We start from the raw sequence: 12,970 nt of genomic DNA on the forward strand, positions 1-12,970 counted from the left end.
TCTTCTCCTACCTCTTATGGCCTAAAAAAAATCAAAGATGGCAAAACATTCTAAACAAATGGTTAAGCCCACAGGTGTCAAATGCAGCTTCTCAGTCTCTCATCAGTAATCTGATGGACTCTGCTGAATTTTCTTCCCGTTGCATTTAATGGGATGAACTTAAGGTTCTATAATAACATGTGATCAAGTAAGAACAGACACTGCCAACCATCACATTTGTCCCTTTTTACTCTACAAGAACTATTTACAGAGTCAACAGTAAAGCTGCTATCAAAATTTATTATTTAAAAAAATCTGTAGGGGATAAACATACATGCACAGCACGCGGTGTGTTTAAAATGTTTGTATTGAAATCAGTAGCATACCATGATAACAGACTGCAACCTGTAAATAGCTATTGGTTCACATGCCAATTGTGTTCTTCCTGAGAAACTGTTTCCTCCTATTTGGCAACAAGTAAAAGACACATGAGATGATGTGACTGGATGCAGCTCCTAGACCTTCAAAAATGTGGTCCTTTGTTAAACGGGCTTCGGCCATTATTATAGGAATTATAACAGCTTGATATATCACATACTCCGGGTGGACCTGGTGCTCCACGCTTTCCTGGACTCCCGGGCGCTCCATTCCTTCCAGGTTCGCCATCTACTCCTGGCAGTCCATGACCAGTTGGACCTGGTAATCCTGGTAGACCTAGAATTATGGATAATTAAGATTTTCATATTGGGTGTGCAGTGTACATTAGATACGAAATGGCTAGTGATTTGCTTTTTGTGCTTCTGGTCTGCTTCACAGTGCTCACAACCTTTGACTAATTAGTGGACGGATGATCAGGTTGGGGCGCATAAAGGACTTGCTGTCTTTCTTTCTCATATTTCATTATGTGCCACTAATGTGCAGTACAGTAATGTTGAGTAACTACATCATGCTGCCACTCGGATGAAGCTGCCTATGCTTACGACAGGTACTTCAGCCCATTATTCTTTATATTCATATATGTATGGGTAATACGATGCCAATGTTAGGCTGGAAGAATACATAGGTAGACAGTTTAGGACAGTGACTGGCAAAGTCACCAATATCGCCAACCTTTTGGTTTAATTTGATGCAGATATCTTTGTAGCTGATAGCACAATTCACCAACTGGCTCCCTAGTGAATCTAAACCTACAAAGCTATTTTCCACAATTATACTAAGCTGCTGTCTCTGGACCGGTAGAAATCAAAAAGCAGATGGCAGCAGTTCAAACGTTCATGTCTCTGCTGAAAATACTGACAGATATAACTGGCCAGCATTTATGTCCTTCCACTCAAAACACGAATGAAAGGCTGTGATGGGGTAAGCACACCCCAAAGACTAGTGTCTCAAAAAGTAGGCAACGCTTGGTTTAGCTCTCAATTGGATACATAGCAGGTCCTTTGCAGGATAATCTTGATATTTATGGGAGACATCTTCAAGATGCTGTCTTCTTGAAGAATTCTCCTCTTCTGACATTTCTGTAGTTTCCCTGACATGTTTTTAAAGGATACAACTGCATCCCTCATTACATTATCAGTTCTCCACACTCTCTGAAGCATAAAACATAGGACAAATACACAAAGCATTAGTTAATATGTAGAAATAAAATTAATACTGGAAGGAAAAGCTAAAAATATGCTAATGCGGTTGGAAAACAATAACCTGAACAACACCAATGTCATTTTAGGTCAATATTCCTCAGAAGTTTCCTTTGATTGTTGATTTATAATATGCAAAAATGTTGTTGGACAGGAATTTGCCAAAAACAATAAACGCACAAACAAGTCTGCTTAAAAGATGTTTGCTGATTGTTATCATTGTATTTTAACTTTTGGATTCTATATGGTGACAGATTAAAAGCTCATTTATTTTGTTCAAATTATTATACTCATGGAGTGAATTGCAAAGGAGTTTAAAGCACAGAAGAAAATAAATATGAAAATCAACCGTAAATTAAGAATGTATGAATTCTCTAAATTATAATCAACAATTCTGTTTTGTATGGATATTCTTGCATCTAAGTTTCAAGTTTTGCTATTGAACCATTATGTCAGAGTAGTAAGCATTTTCCTGTAAAGCAGAATTAAAACCAGGGCTTCTGCGGCTCTTCTGCCAAAGCTATAGTGAACGCTCAGCAGAATTCTATGGAAATCCTCTTTGATAGACTGTAAACTGAGTATATTAGGGCAAGAAGCAGCTCTGAAATAAAATACAGTTACCCTTTATATAAAGCCTCACTCCCTTTCAACTGATTGTTAGATTGGCCCTGACTTCAGGTTCACATTGCTCCTAAAATTATAATTGCAGCACTGTTGCAAAACAGCATTGCTGGAGAGAACTGCGGTTGAAATGTGAATGCACCTGGAGAAGACATGGGAAGATGGACCTGTTTCCAAGACTGAAGCTATCACATTAACACCAACTAAGCATGTCCGACTTTCTGATTTTGCCTCTGTACTAGAATTGCCTAGACATCACTGGCTAGCTTGCTATGATAGCACTTCCAAGTGTAGAATTCACCTTGTGAAAAGTCAGATACGATCTGACATTGTAACATTTAACATAATATGTCAGAACACCAAGCACACTCCATCACATTATCTGTGGTTTGTTTTTTATTTGTTTGCAGTTTTTCTATATCTCACCTGCTTGACCAGGTGGGCCAGGTAACCCTGGGTGCTCTTCACCTTTCATACCTTTGGCTCCTTTTGGTCCCTGCTCACCTAAAAATATTGATAAACATTAAGACAAATTATTGTAGAAATTGGTATAAAATGACACTTTGCAATATGCAATATATAGAACGACACTCGCAATAAAGCACATCTTGTGAGAACCTTGGAAGACTGGTTTTAGCAGTACTGCACAACCTGAACTTAATCTGCACCCAATCTACTTGTCTGAAATGTGCTTCATATGTCACACAATGATAGAGCAATTTGGAATGAGTAATAAAAATAATGTAGAAGCAAAGAAACCTGAGTACAGGAGTAAGCCATCGTTCCTCTCAAGTCAATTCAATAAGATCATCGTTGATCTGCAACCTAGCTTCAAATAACTGCTTTTGCCTTCTATATCTATAACTTTAAGGCATTTTTCCAGTATCAACTGCCGTTGGCAGAAGACAGCTACAGGCATACATAGAATATTTTCCTAATTTCATTTCTGAATGAAGTGGATCTAGACGGTATGTCCTATTTCCCAATAAGTGGAACTAGTTTTGTTCGATTTATCCTTTGTTTTTCCTTTAATATTTCAAAATTACACTTCAAATTACAGTCTAAGGTTCTAATTTCTGTGGATTATTACTCCAGATTTCTAAATCTCTTTGTATAATTTAAGCCTGCAGTCCAGGTATCAATGCGGTAAGCTATGCTGTACTCCCTCCCAGGCCAAAGTTGTTATGTGTGGCTCTTGGACATAAACAGCATCACTTTCTCAAGGGCAACTAGGGATGGGCAATAAGTGCTGGCGAGCCAGCAACGCCGACATCCCAAAAATGAATACATAAAACAATCACACAAGGGGTTTGATGAAACAATAATTATAGGTTCTTTATTTGAATAAAAGTCTACATACAGCCTACTTCTTGCCATATCTTAGCATATGCGCATCATTAGTAAGCTGACCGAGCCCTGTGGTGCCTCTCACATTGGATTTCATGCATAATTCAATAACTCACCACGCCCTGGATATGTACTGAATGGCCAAATTCCTTATGCCTCTGCTATCTTTGAAAAGCTGCTATCCACCTGGACAAGCATGGCAATCGGGCATTGCCACTCACTGGCAATGGCATGATGCAATAACCATAAAGTCACACTGCTAATGGGGCATAGCATGTGCACACACACCGTTCTCGTAGCAGTCACTGTGGCTCTGTAGTTATCAGGCTGTACAGTTCATCTGTCCTGAAACCCATCCCATCTGAAGAGGGAAAAGCAGAGTAGATAAAGATAAACTACTTTCACCGCTAGTGATCATATTTTAAAAATTAGGGCCGGTCCATTAAGGAGAGATGTTAGGAAGCATTTCAACACACCAAGGGTGGTAGATGTTTGGAACTCTTCCCACAAGTAGTGGTTGATGTTGGATCAGTTGTTAGTTTGAAATTGGTGATAAATAAAGTTCTGTTAAACAAACTGACATCAACTCCATCCACATTGGGTACTGTCCCAAACATTTCACACCTAGAGAATGGCAAGTGATGGTAATGAACACAGCTCACGATTGACACCATCAGCAATAGGCTCTGCCTGGTCACCAGATATCTCACCCTGAGCCTCCATGATCCCCTTTAACCGTCTGTGCCCTGACAGCTGATTTACACCTATAATGCCCTCCCAAATGTGGAGACCTATCACACGGAGCTTCAGCTCCAACTGTCCTCCCTGGCCATGAACCTTGACACTACACCTTAATGATGACTCAACTTGCTCTTCTACATTCCCATTGTTGAGGCCATAGTGATGGTCACCACCAATAATCCCCTTTCCTATACTCTATGCCCTTTGATGCTGTTCCACATAACCCCCAAACTTGAGTTAACTCCCAATCTCATCCTTGTTCCCACCTCCATGAATGTCTCTGCTTCCCCACCATACCCCTATATCCTGCCCACCCTTATTACAGTGACCTCCCTGCTACCGCTGAATAGGTCTGTGCACCCTCCCTGACAATTGATGGACTGACCTCAGGACTACTGACTTCCATGAGCAGCCCCTAGAACTGACTGACCAGATATCTGAATGCTTCACTTGCTGCTGCTCAACTGATGATACACAATTGCCCCGACTGCTGAAATAGCCCTGCAGAACAGAATATTTCCCAGTGCCTGGATTACACTCGGACAGATCCCTGGATGGTGAATGCTCCAAGTTCTTGAGTGATCATGGCCAAACCCCCAGGTTGAGTGGACTGTGCCCCTAACCAACAAATTCTATACTGGCTCCCTCTGATCTGTGAAAATTGTCAGGGTGTTACTCCATCTTTAATAATGGACACTCTAGTCATTTTTCCAACACATAATATCATAAGTCTATTGATTTCCTGGTTTGTCTTTGTTATGTTTCTTAAGTAGTGAAGCACCATTGGTATCTAATTTTTGAATTGAGAAAACTTTTGAACAACTATTTTGTTTAAAATCCTGGGATGAAATCATGTACTCCTGGGAACTTTTCAAACCATCATTATCTCCATTACTATTAATTTGATGTTAAATTTGATGAGTACCCTTCCCAAATTTCTTGAGAGGTCCAGCTTGTCCTACTCTTCCCCTACAATGCAAACTGGTGAAAAGTTTCTATTACGTCTGGAATTTCCTTACTTTAAGTTAGAATACTGTCATCTATAAGGGTCCACATAATTCTGAACCATCCTCTTTATTCTAACGTACAGGTAGTTGAAAACAGTTTTGTGTTGATTTTGAACACTGTTGCAAATTTCTTTTACTGCATGCTTTATAGACCTCTAGACCTGTTTCATTAACCTTCACTGTCCTTTGTATTGTTTCATTTGCCAGACTCTTTACTTTTTATGTGCATTATCGTTTCCTTTTCTATTTCCATTCTGTCCCTTACTTTAAGTCTATGATCGTTTCTTTTTTGGTAACTGGGGCATTTGCCTCTCAGAGTACCTTGTCTATCTGATTTTCACTCACCTCTTCACTCAACACCCACCTCTTCCGCAAACATCCCTCATTCACTAGTTTAAAGCTTTTGTCTGCCCTATTCATCCTCTCCATTGGGACTCTGGTCCCAGTCTGATTTGGATGGATCCCATCCCAACTGTATAGTTCTCTCACATCCCAGTACAGTTTAAAGAGAACAATAGTTTAGAAATTAGAATGATTGTTGTGCAGAGCAGGGTCGATCCGAGGAACATCGGATTGCATACATTATTTTCATGAGATTGGCAAGTTACAGGCATGCGTAAAGTGATCACAGACAGTTTGACAGTAAAGATGACAGTTCAATTTCAGGTTTCTGTATTCTGGGAAAGCAGTGAATATGATTGGGAGTGAGGAGTGAAGTAGAGGTGTGAGAGCTGGGACTGGTAAATCTTATTCGGGCAAGCACATTTTAGAAAGCATGCCATTTTGACTGTCCCTCTCCTTTGCGGATAGCCATTTAGACTGCAAGTAGACTTGACAATTCTAGCAAAGTCACAGGAGCTCAGAGATGGGGACTTTAATTGAGTGTAGGCCCTTTATTTGGCTACACAAAGGGCCTAACACCTGTTCCACGCACAGACCCTGGACAGATCGATTTTTCCCTCACCAGTTGGTAAGGAACGCTTGCCCAATTACCACACTGGAAAATTGCCTTGAGCCTGAGAAAAAAAAGCACTGCATCAGATTTTGAAACTAGGGTTCTCGTAAAACAAAGTAACAATACTATCTGCAGCAAGGTCATATGTACTTGTCTGGCATAGGACATCACATGTAAACTTGTTGACACTGACTTAAATGTAGCAACGTGAATCATCATTGGAATTCTCTCAGCTCAACACTGTTCTCTAACACGGTGTCACAGCAAACATCACTCCCCCACACATCTGCCAACTGATGAAAACCCATAAACTGGTTGAACCCACCTACTGCCTGCTTTCCATCAGAGCACCCATATCAGACAATCTCCCTTACCAAGGTCTATCAGCAGATATCCTTTGCATCAAAGGAACGGAAACACGGGAAGTCATTAACAAGTTTTGTCTGACAAACTGCGTATGTCAAGTGGCAGGCTTTGAATGATCACAGCAATAACGTCCTTGCTAATCAGATTCAGAACAAGCCAGAGCTCCTGTGGGTAACCGGGATAACAAAGTGTGGAGCTGGATGAACACAGCAGGCCAAGCAGCATCTTAGGAGCATAAAAGCTGACATTTTGGGCCTAAACCCTTCATCAGAAAAGTGGGGAGAGGAAGAGGGTTCTGAAATAAATAGGGAGAGAGGGGGAGGCGGATCAAAGATGGATAGAGGAGAAGATAGGTGGAGAGGAGACAGAAATTAAAAGGAGTGGGGAGGGAGCCAGTAGAGGTGAGTGTAGGTGGGGAGGTAGGGAGGGGATTGATCAGTCCGGTGAGGACGGACAGGTCAAGGGGGCAGGATGAGGTTAGTGGTTAGGTGATGGGGGTGTGGCTTGGGGTGGGAGGAGGGGATAGGTGAGAGGAAGAACAGGTTAGGGAGGTGAGGAAGAGCTGGGCTGGTTTTGGGATGCAGTAGAGGGAGGGGAGATTTTGAAGCTTGGGTTTCTATGAGGGTAAGTTTGACTGCTGAGGTCTCATTATAAATCATTTCTGCAGTTGTAGAGAGACAGACAATGCTGCTTATTAGCAAGGAGTAACCTCTCTACAAGCTAAGTGATGGCTAATCACCTTAAACTCAGGAAGGGAGGGGCTACCAGGTAGATTCAGTTTTTTCATTTGCTAAACACATTTAGCCCATTCCCCCGCTGCTTTCACATACCCCTGCAGCTTTTCTCCCTGTCAGGTATACATCTCATTCCATTTTGAAAGTAAACATTGAATCTGCTGCCCCTTGCCACTAATTAGTTAGTGGAACTACTTGTCGTGTGAGCCAAACCCCATGGGAAATGCTTCTTGAACTTTATTGTACCTTTCATCCCTGGGAGTCCAGGCGCACCAGGCAGACCTCGATACCCGCGTCTGGCTGCTCTGCCTGGGTAGCCGGGTAATCCCTGTTGTCCTTTCTGTCCTGGCATGCCTGGTTGTCCAGGTGTTCCCTTAATTCCTTCACATTGACAGCTGGGTCTCATGCTTTGAAGTAGCGATGGCAACTGAGCTGTACAATTGAGTGCAAAGACACATTTATGGTGCATGATCACTGGACGTTTCAAAGCACTTTACAGTGATGCAATAGTTTGGAAGTATAGTCCATGTTGTAATGCGGGAAACATAGAAATATCACAGAATCTCTAGTGTGGAAACACGCTGTTTGGCCCAACAAGTCCGCACTAACCCTCAGAGCATCCCACCCCCCATAACTCACCCAATCTGCATGCCCTTGAACGCTATGGGCAACTTATTTTGGCCAATCCACCTAGCTTGCACATCTTGGACTGTGGGAGAAAACGGGAGCACCCGGAGGAAACCCACACACAGACACAGGGAGAATGTGCAAGCTCCACTCAGACAGTCACCCGAGGGTGGTATTGAATCCAGGTCCCTGGCACTGTGAGGCAGCAGTACTAACCAGAGTCACTGTGCCACCCCATTCTTTTTCAAATGACAAAGGTTGGGGGGGGATAATTAAATCTATTCATGCACAGCAAACACCCACAGTCAGCATTGTGAGAACGGCCAGATAATTTGGTTTAATGATATTGATTGGTATGGTATTGATTGGGATATTGAACAGAGATAACTCCTCTGCTCTTCAAAATACTGCCATGGGATCATTTACATCCACCCAAACAGGAAAATTGAGTTTAACTTCTTATCTGAGAAACAGCACCTCCGACACATCCGCACTTACTCAGTACTGTGCTGGAGTGTCAGCCTTAATTTTTGTACTTAAGTCCCAGAGTGAACCCAGAACTTTGTGACTCAGATGAGAGCGATACTTTGTCACCTGCGGTTGTGTTGGTAAGATGATGTCTAAACGTTTTCACCGTACATTAATATCGCATTTTTGCTGAATGGCAATGTATTCAACACTCTCCATACCCCACAGATTTCAAGGAAGGTCCTACAATAAGGTGGCACTGGTAAAGCACAAATGTTCAGGATTCCAGCTCCTGCTTGTTACCCTGTTACTCCCACAGGGAATGTACTGGCAACGAGTGGTGAGAGGATTTGTTTCCTGTGGTGCATGTCCCATGGTTATAAACTGTTTAGAGTCTGACATGAAGAGCAGCTATTTGGTTCGAACACTAGAAGCTATGCATTCATGTGAAACAGCAGCCCAACTCAAAGGGGCAGCTCAAGGAGAGGTGGAAAGCATTTTTTATTCATAATGGTTGTACAAAATTCACGAGAAATCTACACCAGAAATATCTATATATATATAAAAATAGATTATTGTCACTTTTCATTAACCAATGAAGGGGACAAATAGACAAGGAGATTTCATGCTTCTAATAATCTTCCACTTAATGTGTAACTAAGGGAGAAATGTGGTTGGATGGGAAGAGTACAATCCATCTCCTGGTAAACATCTTGCTTCTGCTGAAATGAATGAATTCAGCATCTTATTGACATTTGGAGCCACAGACTAGAGATCCAATACTCCATGCCAACTCTGCATGCAAATTATTTCCTACCCAGAACGAAAAGGTGCTTATGTTTAAACCTTCTGTGTTTAATGCACTGCTTTTTGCTTTGATCTATAGAGTACATAATAATGGCAATGTTCTAGCAACCCATGCTCAACAGCTTTATTAGAACTAGAGCATCATTACAGCTATTTGGCTCACTGAGTTCATAGAGGCATAGAATCCCTACAGTGGGGAAACAGGGCCTTTAGCCCAACAAGTCCACACTGACCCCGGTAGCATCCCACCCAGACCCATCCCCCTATAACCCACACACCCCTGAACACTACAGGCAATTTAGCATGGACAATCCACCAAGTCTGCAGATCTTTGGACTGTGGGAGGAAACCAGAGGAAACACACAGACACAGGGAGAACATGCAAACTCTACACAGACGATCACCCGAGGCTGGAACCGAACCCAGGTCCCTGGCACTGTGAGGCTGCAGAGCTAACTACTGAGCCACCATGCCAGAATTATTCAAATCAGTCCCAATCACCTCTTCTATGCCCTATCGGTTTATTGCCCTCAATAGCCAATATTTGGAAATAGTGCAATACATTTTTCATTCCTATCAGTCAAGGTATGATAGTGCTGTTTCAAGAGGTGAGACTGTAGCTGTGTACTCACTGCGAAGCATGTCACTGCAAAGTTTCATTACGCGTTCATCCGTGATAGGCTTTGCCTTAACAACAAAGATGAGTCATTATACAACATTATGTGCAAACCTCATATGCAACAAAAATCAACTCACTAGACTGGTATTCTAAATATACCTACAGGTTTCCCAGGAAGTCCAGGAACACCAGGCAGTCCATAAGGGCCTTCCTGACCAGAAGGTCCACGAGGTCCTACTGGGCCCATTAGACCAGGCTCTCCATTCTTGCCATCAATTCCTCTCTCACCAGATGGTCCCGCATTACCTTTCTAAGTTACATACAAGAAAAATGCACTTGTAACATGAAGATATGTGACAAGAAATAGAAGAGAAGGCCATATGGCTGAAATTCTACTTCAACATAGTTTTCTAGTCTATCCTTATGTCCCTCGATTCTTTCAAACTCACTGTTGAATATACTCAACAACTGCACAGTCACAGGCCTCTGGGGTTGAAAATTCCGATGCTTCATTATGAATGAAGGAATTTTTCCTCATCTGTCCCAAATAGACAATCCCTGATCTTGAGATTTTGAGACTTCATTTTCTGTCCAGGCAACATAGCTTAGCGTTTGAGAAAGACAACAGCAAACGTGTATTTGAGTGACAAATTTGTCTGTAAAGTTGCCTTGGGAGACCAAGTGGAGAGAGCATTTGCACAACTAGTTTGTGCAGACCAACCTGAGGAAAACAGGAGCCCCTCTGAACCACATCCTATCACACCTAGTAAATGCTGGTATTGGGACACAACTAGGGAGCAGGCCAAGTTTGTGCAGAATGGGAACAGCAATAGGTCTTACATTTGTATGGCATCTTCTAATGTTAAAAAGGTGCTCAGGTACTTTCCAGAGGCACATCAGATACCTGCCTACTGAGGACTGAAGGTTAGTGGGAACATCTAATTAAAATTAAAATCAATACCTACTCCGTCAAAACCACTAAGAATATTGTACATATCAATAGGAACTCCTAATTCTTCAAATCACCAGCGTAATTACAATATGCTACTCAATCCTTTCATGTACGACAACTCTAATGTCAGAATCCAGAAATGAGGTATGTTTACCACAGAAATTAGCCATTTTGACATCAGGGGTTGCAAGTTCATCTCCCAATGAAAGTGTGAACTGCGTCATAAAATGCTGATATAATTATTTTACTGGAAAGACAACTTCCTGAACACACATCATTCTTTTCATGTGGTCTTTTCACAGCTCAGGAATGTCACGGTTGCAAAACACACATGTAAGTCTTCAGGGGTTGAGATCCTATTCTAATAGCCACAAGAAAATTGCATTTCCTCTCGCACACAATTTTCATTTACTGTTGTGGATTTGTAAAGCCTTGATATATTAAACAAAACCTCTGCTTTAAGTTCATGACCTTTGGGAAGCCCGCTGAGGAGTCAAAAACATGTCAAAGTTAAACTGTAAATGTTTGGACTCCTCAAATGTCACTGTTAGATAACGTAATGTAATACAAATTTTTATTTAATTGCAGTGATTCGTCCCAGCTCTGACTTGCAGTGGTAAGTTGGTCAACTTGCATTGACCAACAATTTATAGTACTTTTTCTGCTGAAGTGCCATAATACACTAAAAATGACAATCAAAAATCAGCTTGTTTTTTTTGTGCTGTGATTTAAATCAACTAACAGCTCTGGCCATTACAGATTTGTGTCTTTGGAAGCTAAAAAAATATATTTGCATCCATTGCTTTCCATTGATTGAGAGGCAACCTGCCTGAAATGGAAATGAAACCATTCTTTTCTGTTAGTTTCAGGCTACGTAGCTGAAAGCTTTTGTTATGCCAGCTGAATGTATGGCAGTGAAATTTACATTTTTGTTTACACACTAGCATAGTTTTGATTTCTTTTCACTATCTATAACAGTAGGCTTGAATTCAGAGTGTTATTAGATTTCTTACAGGTTATTTTTCGCAATGACTTTAAAATAATTCCCATTTCTATCGCATAGTTCCTGAGGACAATACATGATATATATTGTCAGAAGTCACACAACACCAGGTTATAGTCCAAAAGGTTATTTGAAATCAGAAGCTTCTGCAGCACTGCTCCTTTGTCAGGTGAAGTGACTACCAATGTATGTTGGGCAAGTACCCATGAGGGTATATGGGAGAAGGGAAATTGGCAAGGGGGGGGAACTAGGAGGGGGTAATGGCGTGGCATGGAGTTGCTGATCCTAATGGGGCCTTTACATGATATAAAAGGAGCTGGGCTGTTAGTGTAGCAAACTGAGGCAGACTTGCTATATTTTTCACACCCACACCCCATCGTGGCTCCTAAAATGCATTGCAAACCTAACGGTCATGTAAAAAGACAGGCATTCCAGGCAAAGTCATAATTGCATGGCATTTTGAAAGGTGCAACAGTTCATAGGTTGAGATTTTCTGACTCCACAGCAGATCCAGCTCAATGTCTATTATATATGAGCCATACTGACCTCTGCACTCCTCTGTCCAAACTTCTCTCCATATTCTTGCTTTTTAAGTAATTACTTTTGTTTTAGAATTCCTCATGGATGCTCCTTCAACAAAGGTTTGTGACAAAGAATCATACCACAGAGAAAAATATCTATTGGTCATTTTCACTAGTTGCTAAGATGGCAACACAAAAGGCACTTAATTAAAAAATTCTTTTTTGGCAAAAATGGCACAATTGAAAGACCATTTTTCTTCAATCAGATATCAAAGTTATTTTTAAATGTTCAGATGGCCTTTGTTTCAAAATTAGCATTCCACAGCCTCACTTCATTCTCTGCAAAATGTTTTCTCCAACTCTGTTCCAAACATCTTACATATAATCTGGAAAAGAATCTTGCATTTTTGTTGTATGGTTCTTGGCAGTCCACAGAAATTCAAGCAAATGAAGTAGTGTTGCCATGTAGTCGTTATTTCAATGCAGGAAATGTGGCAGCCAATTTGTACACAGCAAGCTCCCACAAACTGTAGTGTAAGCTTGACAAGACAATGTGTTACTTGATAATAAAATGTGAGGCTGGATG

The 12,970-nt window shown here is 41.3% G+C and overlaps 1 protein-coding gene across 1 annotated transcript in view; it reads right to left on the reverse strand.

Moving 5' to 3' along the window:
* Nucleotides 1–259: 259 nt before the first annotated feature.
* The window catches only part of LOC125451411 (collagen alpha-1(XXI) chain-like), a 161,392-nt gene continuing 148,681 nt past the window's right edge, over nucleotides 260–12,970 (reverse strand). Inside the window, exons 26-30 of the mRNA XM_059646342.1 lie at nucleotides 10,072–10,218; nucleotides 9,922–9,976; nucleotides 7,634–7,819; nucleotides 2,664–2,741; nucleotides 260–693 (exon numbers count right to left, since the gene is read on the reverse strand). Of these exons, the coding sequence (XP_059502325.1) occupies nucleotides 503–693; nucleotides 2,664–2,741; nucleotides 7,634–7,819; nucleotides 9,922–9,976; nucleotides 10,072–10,218 (657 nt within the window). The 3' untranslated portion in view covers nucleotides 260–502. The remainder of the gene's footprint in view (nucleotides 694–2,663; nucleotides 2,742–7,633; nucleotides 7,820–9,921; nucleotides 9,977–10,071; nucleotides 10,219–12,970) is intronic.

Source organism: Stegostoma tigrinum, chromosome 5 (genome assembly GCF_030684315.1).
Source record: "Stegostoma tigrinum isolate sSteTig4 chromosome 5, sSteTig4.hap1, whole genome shotgun sequence".
In the NCBI taxonomy this organism is placed as follows: Eukaryota; Metazoa; Chordata; class Chondrichthyes; order Orectolobiformes; family Stegostomatidae; genus Stegostoma; species Stegostoma tigrinum.